The following is a 14433-nucleotide window of genomic DNA, read 5'->3' on the forward strand; positions in this document are numbered from 1 at the left end:
AGGGAAACATGCCAGGATAGAGTAATGTAATACTGAATCAACCAATAGAGGGAGCAAGACATGGGCAGAGAAAGGGGGAAAAAAACCGACTGAAGCAGTTAGGGCAGGGGCTCATGGGAATTGTAGCCTATGGACATCTGGAGAGCCCCAGTTTGGCCACCCCTGCAATAAGGAAACATTTGTTCTCTTTTCTCTCACCTGCTATTTTACTCCCAGATGTGCAATATTGTGCTTGAATTCTCTGCTCTTTTGGCCCAAGATGCGTTCTCAATAGGAAAACACACTATGCACTGCAATTAGCTTTAACTTTTATGCTGATTCTTATCCACTTTATTGGTACGTATTTTTTAAAAGACTCCATAAGATAATTGTTGTTGTTGTTGTTATTGTTATTATTATATTGCGATTTATTTCCCACCACTTCCCGAAGGCTTGCAGCGGGTTACAAGTGTCAGATAAAAACCAAGTCCCATTAAAAACTACTGACATAAAAAACATAAAATACCACAATATCAGCATTATACAATAAAAATATGGCGGAAGCATTGTCCCATCCCTAGCAATCCCCATCAATACCTCGGGGGGGGGGGGGGGAGAGGAGGAGGGTGAGGAGGGGGCAGATGGAATTTGCAAGCTGCCACTCCTGGGGGGGGGGCTCCCTAACAAAACAGTCAATGAGATGGACATCACTATTTATTTTTAAATAAATACAGTTGGTTTGTGACCTAAATAAACCCAGGAAAACCTGTTACTGTTGCAGGTTGCAGATAATCCCGTCATAAGCTTTAAATTAGGAGGTGGCTTTTAATTTTTTTATTTTAATCTTAAACTTCCGTTTTCATTCTTTTAATCATGGAAACAATCTTATACTTTGTATATTTTATATTATTGTCACGCCTCCTGAGCTTACTGGGAAGGGTGGGCTACAAGAGGATATTATCATCATCATCATCATCATCATCATTATTCAACCTAGTACAACTACAGTAATATTATGTGCTCCATTCTTTCCCTCTCATGTAGAAAGCCCCTCAAAGGGCATAAAGTGCCATTGCAGTGAACCCCCAACAAGGAAATGCCATGCAATAGTTTACAAATGAAGGAAGAGAGACTTGGCTGCTCTAAGTTGGAAGCCAGAACAACATGAAAGGCCTAAGCAGGAAGAGGTAACTCGAGAGATTTTTACCATATTGGATTTCTTTCAGTCATGCTTTCACACACACCGAATAATGCATTTTCTATGCACTTTGCAACTGTGTGAAACTGGGGGAAAAATCTACTTGCAGATGATTGCTAAACTGCACTGGAAGTAGACTGAAAGTGGATTATTCAGTGCGTGTGAAAGTGGTAGACCAGATGACTAAAATGCAGGAATGTTTCTTTATTTGGAAAATTAGTACATGGGATTCTAGTCCGTACGGCAGGGTCTAAGGCAGGGACACTCAACAAGGGGACCGCAGGAGCTCTAGAGGGAATCTGTGGCCTTTCCTCTCCTGCCTTAATAGACTCGGCTTCAAGCTAGGGAACCAGTTGCTTCCATTGCTCCCCCCTCCTCCGTCCCAAGCACAGCTGAGTTCTCTCGTAGTTTCTGCACCTGCGACTCCTGTTTTAAGCTGCCTCCTGTCTCTCCTCCCCGCAGTCCTCCTTCAGCCTGCCTGTTAACACAGGAGGTGATGTCACTTCCAGTGACATGGGACTTGGGGGGGGGGGGCATGACAGGGAGGCACGGCCAGCTGACGTCACTTCCAGGACTCTTCGAAGCCCGAAAATTATCCCAGGGCCTCTTCTATGGTCAAAAGGTTGAAAAAGGCTGGTCTAAAGCTGGCCCTTTGGGGAAACTGTCCTCAGGTCTGTTAATTCTATGTAGAACGTCTTACCACCCAAAGGAGGGAGATCCATCTGCGGGATCTGGAAGGACAGGAGCGCTTTCCTCAGCCAAGCCAAATGGCTGGATGTGTTCCACTGCAGATGGGGAAGTGCTTTGCTACCCCCAGGCACCGCAAATTCCGTTACAGGCCAGGACAGGTCCTGCAGCTCTTCTGACGACGCAACGTCCGCCAGGAATTGCACCACGCTGTTGTACAGCTCGATGATGGCGCTGGGATCTTGGGAGGGCAAGCCAGCCTCGCACCTTTCCCTCCGGTCTTCGTAGAAATGCTGGCTGAATTCCCGGTCAATGCCGTCTTCGACGTACTGCGTGAGCGTCTGGCAGCAGAGCTGGAGCGAACTGGGGCACTGAGCAACCAGCCATTGTATCGCTTCAGTCAACTGTGGACAGGAGTATTCAGACAAGGAATTAACTTACCAAGAAGTACAACCCCGGAACCACTGGGTCCTGTGCTAAGATTTCAGTCTTGTTGAAATAACAGCCTTCTCTCAGTCTTAAACCGAGGCACTTTCCAGCATAACAGTGTGATCAGCTTAGGACTTGGATCATTTCCTGTACTCGCCTAGAAGAACACACACCCATACTGGCCTCCCTCTTTCTCAAAATGGGCAACATCAATGAATGGACTACATAATAAGCTCACATTGAGACAAAAAAGTGTTTCACCCTCCATGACCAATTGCTCATGTTGGGACTGCCCCAAACTCCAGAAATGGGGACCAAGCCCCATGAGGAAAGGCTGAGGGACTTGGGAGTGTTCGGCCTGGAGAAGAGGAGGTGGAGAGGGAACGTGATTGCTCTCTTGAAGAATGTAAAGGGCAGGGAAAGGTCCCTGTTTGCAAAGGAGGATGAGACTTGCAGTAATAGGTTTAAACTACGTGTAGAATGGTACTGGAGAGATACCATTGGGGGAGGATTTCCACAGTCAGAGTAGTTCAGCAGTGGAATTGGTTGTGTAAGGAGGTGGTGAGCTGCCCCTCAATGGCAGTCTTCAAGCAGTGGATGGACAGATACATAACATGGATGCTTTAGGCCAGTGGTCCCCAACCTGCGGGCCGCGGCCCGGTGCCGGGCCGCAAAGGCCATGGCGCCGGGCTGCGGCTCCCTCTCCCCGCCCCCCCCCCCACAGTAAAAAACTTCCCAGGCCGCAACCTTGCGGCCCGGGAAGCTTCTTACTGCGGGAGGGCAGGGAGAGGAAATCAGGGCCGGGCATGCACGAATGCGGCGGCGCATTGGGCATGCGCGAATGTGCCATTTGCATCCGAAATCGCGCATGCGCTGCACTTTTGCACATGTGTCGCACATGCGTGATTTCGGCCGCAAATGGCACATTCGCGTATGCGTGATGCGCGGGCGCAGCCCGCAGCCCTGACGGTCCCCAGCCTCAGAAAGGTTGGGGACCACTGCTTTAGGCTGATCCTGCATTGAGCAGGGGGTTGGACTAGATGGCTATATGGCTTCATCCTATTCTATAATTCTAAATCTCGGTATTCACATGAAAAACCCAATATCTTTGGGCTGCGGGGAGATTGCAGTGAGAACTGTGATTGTTGTGCAGTCCCCACAGAAGCAACTATGGTAGTTCAAGGTAGGCCCTGACTTAGGGCATGCAAGTTAAGGTGCCACAAGTGAAAGCAAAAAGATATGTTTACCCACATAAGGAACAGCATAGGAACAGCATGCTTGCTCCCCTACACTTTCCCCATATGAGGTCTATCAGGGGCCATTAACCATGTGACTAAAGCAAAACCTCCACATCCAGGGTCAGTAAACCTCTATAGCCCAGTCCCAGGAGGCAACATCAGGCCTTGGCCTTTACACCATGTTGCTGGACTTCCAGGGCATCTGTTACATGAAATACAGAAAGAACATCCCACCCCCCCTACAATTCGTCCCACCGAAGGATTAAGATTGTTCTTACTTTGATGGAACCTTGCATGTCACTGACAGAATCTGGCATTTCAACAACGACGTAGTCTGAAATAAGGTTGGCTGAAATCAAATCCGGCAGCATCAACCCTTTAGGAAAAAATTGGGGGGGGGGGGGGGGAGAACACACACAAACATAACTCTCTTATAACAGCACTAGAGAGCTATTCCCACTTCCGACAGTTCTTCCAAAGCTTCAGAGGGCAGCCGTGTTGGTCTGAAGCACAACAGCTGAATTTGAATCCAGTAGCAGCCCCAAGACAAGCTTTTCCGGAGTATAAAGCTTTTGAGAGCCAAAGCTCCCTTCGTCAGAGACCTGAGGTGCTCCTGGACTCAAATCTAGTAGACCTCCCCACAGCGGAGGAGCAAAGGTACCTTCTTCTGCTTCCTTTTCGACGCCTTCTTCTCCTCCGTGGCTCGGAACAAAAACCACCAGCGGCACCAGCGGGTGGAAAGGCTTTCCCTGAAGGAGCCGCTTCAACTGGAGCAAGGCCGAAAGCCAGTACACGTCTTCCTCGGTGACGTCCTCGCTCCTCACGCGGGGGGGCAGCAGGAGAAGGAGCCCGCCGGTGCCGAAAAGCTCTTTCTGGCTCTCCACGTCTTCCAGCTCGGGGGAGCTGAGTAACCCGTGAGCCACCTGCGCGGAGAAGTCAAACGAATAAGCTCCATACAGGACGGCCACGGACGGGATATGAGTCCGACTGGGGAAGGCTCAAGGGCCACCAAAGCCAGCAGACTGTTTTTAATGGCGGCCTGCCAGTGGGGCCCTCCTCCCAGGCACTCCCCACTCAAGTAGTTCTCAAAGGTATATTGTACTTCCAAAGGTGAAGGTCCCCATGTTTGGGGTGATGGGCCGTGGCTCAGTGATGGGAGCATTGGCCTGGCATGCGGGAGGTCCCAGAATCAATGCCCTGGGATCTCCAGAGAAAAGGATCAAGAGGAAGGTGATGTGGAAGACCTGGAGAGCTACTGTCAGCCTGAGTAGATAATACTGATGCTGACGGACCAGCAGTGTGATTCAACATAACGCAGGGTTCACATGTTCACGCAAAGGAAGAGCTGTTTTTATACTCCGCTTTTTACTACCTGAAGGCATCTCAAAGTGGCTGACGATCGCCTACCCTTCCTCTCCCTACAACAGACACCCGGTGAGGGAGGTGGTGCTGAGAGATCTGAGAGAACTGTGAATGGCCCAAAGTTACCCAGCTGGCTGCATGGGGAGGAGTGGGGAATCAAAACAGGTTCTCCAGATCAGAGGCTGCCGCTCTTAACCACTGCACCATGCTGGCTCTCAAATAGCTGAGACAACTCCGCCACCCAAACTCTACAGGCTGCCATCTGCTCCAGCAACAGTCTAGTCCAAACCCCACACGGGTAAAAGTTACCGAAGGTTACTTGAATTCTATTGTTTATTTCGAAAATTTCTACACTGCCTCTCTAGGAAATCAACTTGAGGGAGCACACAAGTATATTCAACACAAAAAAAGGAAGATAATAAAGCAAGAGACAAAATTTGTCAAAAGCTAGGAAAGCTATGGCAAATCTAGACAGCATCCTAAAAAGCAGAGACATCACCATGCCAACAAAGGTGCGTCTAGTGAAGGCTATGGTCTTCCCAGTTGCAATGTATGGCTGCGAAAGTTGGAACATAAGGAAGGCTGAGCGTCAAAGAATTGAGGCTTTTGAACTCTGGTGCTGGAGAAGACTCTTGCGAGTCCCTTGGACTGCAAGGCGAACAAACCGGTCAGTCCTAGAGGAGATCAGCCCTCACTGCTCCTTAGAAGGCCAGATCCTGAAGATGAAACTCAAATACTTTGGCCACCTCATGAGAAGGAAGGACTCCCCGGAGAAGAGCCTAATGCTGGGAGCGATTGAGGGCAAAAGAAGAAGGGGACAACAGAGAATGAGGTGGCTGGATGGAGTCCCTGAAGCAGTCGGTGCGAGCTTAAATGGACTCCGGGGAATGGTAGAGGACAGGGAGGCCTGGAGGATCATTGTCCATGGGGTCGTGATGGGTTGGACATGACTTCGCAACTAACAATAACAACAACAACAACAAAGGAGCTATTAAGGCAGCATGAAAAGAACAGCCTTCCCTCACCTCCCAAACACAGCCAAGCTAGAGTGTTAAATATGGTATAAACAATTAACAGCTTTAAAGAGAGTCTCACAGAACTGGCAAGAGAAAACTGTAGAACAATCAGAAAGATCAGCTCTAATTTAAAGCCTGGGTATAAAGGAATGTTTTAGCCTGGGGACTAAGGAAAAGTATGTTCAGCACCAGGCTCACCTCAAGGAGAAGGACGTTCTGCATGTAGGGTGTCAACACTGAAAAAGCCCTGTCTCTGGCCACCAGCTACCCCACCGTTTGAGGCAGGGGGCACAAGGAGCAGGGCTTGCAAGGAAGATCAAAACAGGCAGGCTGGACAGTCAGAGAGGAGGCAGCCCTTCAAGTACCCCAAACCTCAAACCCCTTATGGATGAGAACCGGCACTTCAGCTGTGTCTGGAAAGAAACGGGTGCCCAGTGCAGATATTCCCACCGTACCCTGACAGTAAGCATTTTGAACCAGCCGAGGTTTCCAGAGGGACTGCGGAGGCATCTCTACAGACAGCACGTTGCTGAACACACAGCTTTGTAATAGCCAAGGGAACAGACTTTGTAAGACTGAGGAAAAGCAAGGAAGCCAAAGATCACCAACCTTTACGCACACGTTAACACAAACAGCCTGATCGCCTTGCATGTGAAGGGAGGTATGTAAAGCGAGCGTCCCAAATCCATTGGCCACCTCCGATGCAGTATCCTTGACGTTTTTATCAATTGTCAATTTAGCTTTCAACCAATCTGCCAGAGTTCTGTGAACACACACATGCATACTGTAAAAAAAAAATCTTTCAGTGTAACATCGCAGACTTAATAGATAGATGCAGCCAGAATTAAATGTGTCTTGCAGGCCATACAGAACTGTGGCCATCGGCAAATCTATATTTTGGAACAGTTCAACATTTTGAGGATAATTTCACAATACAGACAATACTTCGAAGATGCTAAACAAGATAATGGTGTCACTCCGTGTTATTTCTGGCTGCAACATATACTGGTTAGTTGATAGTTATTTTTATCCCTACAATCAGAAAATAAACATTTTTAAAAAATCAAACATTTTCTGGTAGTGCCAGCTGCCAACAAAACCCCTGTTGTATGCAGTTAGTACCTGCTGGGATCCTCCACTGGGAATTCCTCGTAGGCCGGCAGCACCAAAAGGACCTTCCAGAAGACTGTTTCTTGCAGAATTGGGATGTTTTCAGCCACCAAGGATGGCAAGTCCAGTGGAGTCCATGCAGCCTCACTTGGAGACACAGAATCATATAATTACAGCACATTACATCTCCTAAAACTGTAAGCCTCTTTGAACTTAAAAAGTCATCGATTTAACCCCTAGTTTCCCAATGTGAAATCCCCATAATTCCTGAACAAGTGTGTGCACAGGCATAACAGACACACTGCATCTGTTGAAGATAGCTCTTGTAGAACGATGAGCAAGTTTGGGTCATTTTTTCATTTTAGATTTGCAAGCAGTGTTTCTCAGCACCTCCAGAGAGTCTCCCGAGCATACGGATCCCGCTCCACAAATCCTTTCCCTGTAGGCGGCCCTTTTTCATTGCCCTGCTAACCTGCACTGTTCTCCCTGCCTTGTTTACTACGAGGAACGATAGATCGCCAACATACCGTAATAACTGCTGATAAAAATACTGCACTTTCATTTGGTGGCTCATCTTCTGGCGCAGCCACAGGAGTCTAAAAGTAAACAGAGCAAACACAGGGCCTTTAGAACAGTGGTCTCCAACCCCAGGTCCGGGGACCAGTACCGGTCCGTCGATCAGTCGGTACTGGGCCGCAGCTCCGCCTCATTCTCCTCCCTGGGGGCTACCTCGGGGGCTGCCTTGCCACTCTGCTGCCAGCTCACCTTTGGTGCTCTCCAGTGGCCGCCATGGCTGGGACTCCCCCTTGGCGTGGCACTGCACAGCTGCTGTTGGCAGTGCCCCCCAGTGGGTGGTGGGAAGTCAGAGGCACGGGCGGGAAAGCAAGTGGAGCAGGGGCTCAGGCGGTAACGTCCCTCAGCAAAAGACTAACCCCCGCCCCTGGGCCTCAGTAAAATTGTCAAGCGTTGACCGGTCCACGATGATAAAAAGGTTGGGGACCACTGCTTTAGAACACCAAGCACTGAGAACCCCTCCCTGTGTAGCTCCCAGCTGGAGTCCTCGTGACTCAAACCAGCATAGACAGGGAGATGGACCCCTAAGTCAACCATGAAAACATGCACCTGATTTCATACTTGCACAGAAAGCTGCATTCACCTGCATATGCAGAGACCCGAAAGCTAGGAGAGCTCTTTCGCGTGTATACTTACTCTCCTGTATTTTGGCCATATCATGCAATCCAACTCAGTGGAGAAAGCAAGGATGCTAGGATTGATCAATGGGATAAGGAAACCAGGCGCACAGAGGGTGCGGTGGTTGGGCACAATTGGGATGGACACCGGCCAAAATATTGCACAGCTGAGAGAGGCGGTATGGGATCGAGGATCGTGGTGGTGGCTGTGCCATGGGATCACCATGAAGCAATTGACTGAATGGCTGACAACAACAAACTCTTCCTAGCCTCAGACTATGCCAACAGCTTATAGAACTGGTTGTTATACACAGAGGCATCTGTATATAATAAGGTATTGTGTTTGTGGAAAATCTGTCCCTAAGGATGTAAATCCATCTACTTTATCCTATCTTGTCCATTATAAAGGGAACCTAGGTGAAATTCTTGGATAAATGGCTTTTGGACAATAACAGTCTAGCCGTTATTGATAAAAGGGTGAAGCTTCTGCCTGATACGGAACCCTTAATCCCGAAGAATGTATAATATTTTACTTTGGTCGCAAAAAGGATTAGGGCCTGAGAGTAAACAAGATACTAGTCAATCTCAATCACTGAAAGCGGTTTCTCAGTGGAACAGGCTTCCTCGAGAGGTAGTGGGTTCTCCATCTTTGGAGATTTTTAAACAGAGGCTGGAGAGCCATCTGACGGAGAGGCTGATTCTGTGAAGGCTCAAGGGGGTGGCAGGTTACAGTGGAGGAACAATAGGGTTGTGAATGTCCTGCACTGAGCAGGGGGTTGGACTAGATAACCCAGGACAGGGGTAGTCAACCGGTGGTCCTCCAGATGTCCATGGACTACAATTCCCATGAGCCCCTGCCAGCAAACGCTGGCAGGGGCTAATGGGAATTGTAGTCCATGGACATCTGGAGGACCACCGGTTGACTACCCCTGACCCTGGAGGTCCCTTCCAACTCTATGATTCTATGATTCTATACTCTTGTAACTCTTCTTCTTTTCCTCACTTTAGATTTTTTAAAATGTAAATGTATACACATCATTGTTGTTTTGAATGGAAAACTGTGATGACCTTACGCCACGTGCAATAAATTTTGACTCGCGAATAAGGATAATGCTTGCTTTTGAAAAGGGCTGAAAACACCAGGTTTTGAAAAGGCCAGGACCGAAGCTCGACTGGTACCAAAGCTTCTCCAAGTATGCCAGGAGCTGGTCCACCGCTAATCATCTGATTCTATCATGTGAAGAAGGTACTTACTGACAACAGGAGGTGCCAAGCCTCCCTGCATGCCCCAGATCTACCATCCTTCTTGCCAGGTTCTCTCCAGCAATCGGGCACTCTGCACTGGGCAGCAGGGCTTTCAGCTGGCTTGGGGGGTCTACGCAGCACGGAGCTGCTGGGAATGCTCTCATCTGACGCCTCAGTTTCTTCCGGGCTATGACAGCTTCCCTCCACCTGTGTAGAAGAGGAGAAAAAAAGAGGCATTTCAAGTTACTGCAGCTTTGATGTTCTGGAAACTTTTTTTTTCCCACTTGGGGGTTTAGAGTCTACAAAACGCCTTTGGAAAGAACTCAAGAGCCAGCTTGGCGCAGCGGCTAAGAACGGTGACCTCTAACCTGGAGAACCGGGTTTGATTCCCTACTCCTTCTCCACATGCAGCCAGCTGGGTGACCTTGGGCCAGTCAGAGTTTTATCAGCCCCACCTGCCTCACAGGGTGTCTGCTATGGGGAGAGGAAAAATAAGCAACAGTAAGCCACTTTGAGACCGCCTTCAGGTATTAAAAAAGCAGGGTATGATAAACCAGCTCTTCTTTTTTCCCCTTCTACTTCCTTCAGAAGCCAACTCGGGGGGGGGGGGGGGGCTGCATCGAGCCTCATGGACAAGGGTTGCAAAAGGAATCAAGGCCCTACGAGACCTTAAACAGATCCGCAAGGCTTCCAAGACAGAGCTGTTCTATCGTTGAGGCCTAGAATCAACTTCATTGCTTGCCAGCGTACTTGTCTACAACTCATCCGACTACGTTTCAGCTGAATAAATGTATTATTCACCTTTTTTCCCCACTTGGCGAAAGAGGAAGTGGAACTGGATTAGTTATTTTTCAGGTAAAGGTAAAGGTATCCCCTGCGCAAGCACCGGATCATGTCTGACCCTTGGGGTGACGCCCTCTAGCAGTTTCATGGCAGACTCAATACGGGGTGGTTTGCCAGTGCCTTCCCCAGTCATTACCGTTTACCCCCCAACAAGCTGGGTACTCATTTTACTGACCTCGGAAGGATGGAAGGCTGAGTCAACCTTGAGCCGGCTGCTGGGATCGAACTCCCAGCCTCATGGGCAGAGCTTTCAGACTGCATGTCTGTCTGCCTTACCACTCTGCGCCACAAGAGGCTCATAAGTCTTAGTTATTAATTCTTAAAAACCTAATATTGAATGCTTGTTTATGTACTAGCAACAAAGCCTGTTGTATCTAACAATACAATGGACACATCCCCCCGGCCAGCTGAGGCTTACTCCCCCTCCCCCTGCAGACCCCAAAAGGCCCGCTGAAGCCTACACGTCTCAGAGAGTCTTTTCGGGGCTGGGGAGGGGAGTGCTGGTGAGGATCCCATTCCTCCATGTGCCACCTCGGGCAGCCCTGGCAAGGCTGCAGCTGGAGCTGTTTGGGATAGCAAGAGCGCTGGCAGGAGCTCCCTCCCTCTTCCCCCATCCCCACCTCCACTGCCCTTGGCTGCAGTCCCTGACCTTCCACCCTCTTTTCCAGCTCCAGCTGCTTTCCTAACTTACTGGGGGCTGGCACTTCTTCCATATGGAAAACGTTGGCGGAGAATGTGGCAAGGGGTGGGACATCCCTCCTGATTGGTTGTTCATTGGACAAATGACCCATCAGGGATGGGACAGCCTCCCTGATTGGTTGTTAGACGATGAGCCCTAGCTCCGCCCAGCACCCTCTTAACATTTTATTAAGAGGAACAAATTTGAATCCAATGTAAGTCATGTTGACCGCCCAGGAAAGTGCAGGGTATAAATGCAATAAGCAAATAAGGTGTTGGCAAGGAGACAGAAATTGCCCTCTCTCCCCCAGGTATGAGTAGAAGGGCTTGGAACTAATGTTGTTGCTCTCTCTGGGGAGGGATGAAGGCAGCGGTGACTTCACTCGTTTCCTTCTTCTGACTACATCCCTGCATGTCTTCAGCAATTTGAGCAAAAGAACACTTCACCCCTTGGCAACAGTTTATCAGTGGCTTGCTGGGAGAAAGGAAAGCAGGGGAAAACTGGCCTGTGAGAGTCCCTGCAGCTCGCCATCAGCAGGCCTACCCCCCCTCTCCCCCTGCAGACCCCAAAAGGCCCGCCGAAGCCAAAAGGCCCGCCATCAGCAGGATGTAACCCATAGATTCCCTCTCCCCCCCGAACTGGTATATTGAAAATTCAGGGATAAAGAGATGGCTCTGGTTAAGATATCCTGAGCTGATAAGCGGAAGAGAAGACTGTAAATGTGCCACACAGGTGTCAAGACCCTGGTTCGTGTGCTACCTGTTTACCTGCTCCCACGGTTTCTTCCCTACCTTGACATGTTAGTATGCTTGCTTTGCCCAGTGGTTTTCCACAAACCAGAGGTCCTAGGTGGGAGGCAAGCCTAGGTGGGAGGCAAATACACTTTGCAGGGGCCAGTCTCAGACTATTCTGTGGGGGCAGTCTCATTCAACCTACCGCTGTAAGAATTTGCAGAAGCACTGGAGTTCTTGCAGTGTTTCCTTGGCACAGTGGAAAATCTCTTCTTCCAGAGACATGCCCACTATTTCAGCACAGACTTCCTTTGAACATCGGGCAACGCGTGCCCTTTGGTCTTTCTCCACAGCATGCCTGGGACAGAATTTTTAGAAATTTAGCCTTAGAAAACAGGGCAAACATTGAAAATATTTACAAAGAAAAATGAGAAACCCAATGTTTAGAGACTGCTACGACGTAGCACAATATCACTGGTCTCTGCTGCAAGTTCAGAAACTACTTTCTATTACTTAAAAAAGGGACAGATGTGAAATCTGTAAAGGCCAAACTTTGGTGCGAACAAGAAATCTTTACACTGATCAACTCTACAAGTTTGGCCTTGCTTTCTTCACTCAGAGATTTATCAAGGTCTGTTCCATTGGAAATCAGAGAGCAAAATAGCGGCTGACTTTTGCTTTTTTTTTTTTTTTAAGGCTTGCCAGCTATACAACTTTATAGAGCCGACAACATGAGTAAAAGGGAAAAAAAACATTGTGGTATAGCTGGCAGAACCAATCAAAAATTCTAAGGTGCATATAAAAGTTGTCTTCTTTTTTGTTCCAATATGCGATGCGACAAGGTTCTGGTATGGAATGCCTTTTTTCACCTTTGCTTTGTCGTAGCATATTTCATCTGAAAACATATAAAATATGAAAAATACAAACTGAGCCATTGTAACATCTAGAAGAACAACTTCCCATGCATTTAATACCTTCCAAATACTTACCAGCACAGACAAAAATGTAGTTCCCAAGCAGTATAGTAGCTGCATTGTGTGGATCCAGACTGTTGCATTACGTGGACCCACAAACCACCATAGTAAAATACAATAGTCAGTGTTTTGACAGCTGTCAAAGATGATCTAATCACAAGTGGTTTGACACTTTGATTGCAACCAAAACTCAGGTAATTGGCTTCAGCTGTTTACATTTAACTTTTACTTCATTCAGCTGGGGACTATTAACAAATATGTATTTTACTATGGTGGCTTGTGGGTCCAGTTAACGTTGGATCCATGCAGTGTATGTTACTATACTGCTTGGGTGCTACGATTTTTGTCCATGCTGGTAAGCATTGGAAGGTATTAAATTCATGAAAAGTTGTTCTACTAGATGTTATAGTGGCTCTGTTTGCATTTTCTGTATTTTTCATGTTTCATTTTAGATGAAATATGCTATGACAAAGATGACAATTTTTATATTTACCTTTGAATTTTTTTGGCTTTTTCTTATACTAATGATGTTGTAACCATTTCCTGTGGCTACCTATAGTTATTTGCTTGTAACATTATAGGGCCAGACAGATTTTCAACAACATATCAAATTGGACATTCTATATCCCTCTATCTTCCCAACAATTGTATTAACTATTATGATGGCTAGCTAAAAGGTTCTAAATTCTCTTTGTACGGTTTTATCAGAAGAAAAAGTGACTTAAGCACAGCTGTTGAACACCAGTTCAGACATTACACTAGTAAATGAAGGGATGTGGACATTCCTCTTTAAAAACTTCCATCAAGGCATGAGTGACTCCCCCCCCCCCGCCGCCAACTTTCCCTGGTTAAGAAATCTGGCTTCAGAAAAGAGTAGCTGAAGCACAACTTTTTTCAAGGGAATTCTGGCATGAAGATCCAGCACGCACCTGGATCAGTTACACAAATTGGTAATCACCAGGGTATCTGAAGGACCGCCTCCCTGCCTATGCCCCCTGAAGAGCAATATGCTCTGTCATTTCCAATGGGTTGGTGATCCCTGGCTCCAGAAAAGCATATCTGGCCTCAACCAGGGCCAGGACATACTCTGTCCTGGCCCACACTTGGTGGAATGAACTCCCAGAGGAGATCCTGGACCTACAGGAGCTAGCACAGTTCTGCAGGACCTGTACAACGGAGCTCTTCTGCCAGACTTGTAGTTGGGACCAGTAAGCTGACATTTACTGGGCCGACTGGAACCCCTCTACCATCAGAAATGCCCACTGGATACATTATGAGGCAATCTATAGGCTGGACAATCTGTTAAGCTACAGGTAAATGTTTAAATTGTTTACATGTTCAATAATACTAAAATAATTCACTGAGACTAATTTGGGAGTATATTGTAATTTGTACTATATCAGAGCATGTATATTGGACTGAGTTGTGAGGGAGGGCGGTATAAAAATGTAATAAATACGCATATATATTCATTCCTTTGAACTATAAGGAAAGGTGTTCTAATAAATGTTCTAATAAATAAATCACACATACATGTACCTGGCAATTAGTTTAGATGTGTTCTGCCACTTACTTTAACTCCTTAGCTGAAATCTCTCCCACTATTTCCTTTACTACTTCTTCTGTGAATTCTGCACCTAAAGCCTGGCTCAACATGCTTATGGCCCGCTCTCTTTCTTGCTTTCGCCTAAGATGGAGAAGAAAAAAACACAGTTACATCTGTCGGCACTCGACAAGTTAAAGTGTTTATAT

At 47.6% G+C, this 14433-nt stretch overlaps 1 protein-coding gene across 2 annotated transcripts in view; it reads right to left on the bottom strand.

Annotated features, from left to right (window-relative positions):
* The window catches only part of MCM3AP (minichromosome maintenance complex component 3 associated protein), a 45147-nt gene that overhangs the window by 6362 nt on the left and 24352 nt on the right, over window positions 1-14433 (bottom strand). For both annotated transcript variants that reach the window (XM_077314167.1, XM_077314158.1), the window contains exons 16-24: window positions 14255-14368; window positions 11913-12065; window positions 9464-9661; window positions 7547-7615; window positions 7032-7166; window positions 6519-6672; window positions 4193-4454; window positions 3810-3907; window positions 1878-2268 (exon numbers count right to left, since the gene is read on the bottom strand). In XM_077314167.1, the coding sequence (XP_077170282.1) occupies window positions 1878-2268; window positions 3810-3907; window positions 4193-4454; window positions 6519-6672; window positions 7032-7166; window positions 7547-7615; window positions 9464-9661; window positions 11913-12065; window positions 14255-14368 (1574 nt within the window). The remainder of the gene's footprint in view (window positions 1-1877; window positions 2269-3809; window positions 3908-4192; window positions 4455-6518; window positions 6673-7031; window positions 7167-7546; window positions 7616-9463; window positions 9662-11912; window positions 12066-14254; window positions 14369-14433) is intronic.

Source organism: Paroedura picta, chromosome 1 (assembly GCF_049243985.1).
Source record: "Paroedura picta isolate Pp20150507F chromosome 1, Ppicta_v3.0, whole genome shotgun sequence".
Taxonomy (NCBI): Eukaryota; Metazoa; Chordata; class Lepidosauria; order Squamata; family Gekkonidae; genus Paroedura; species Paroedura picta.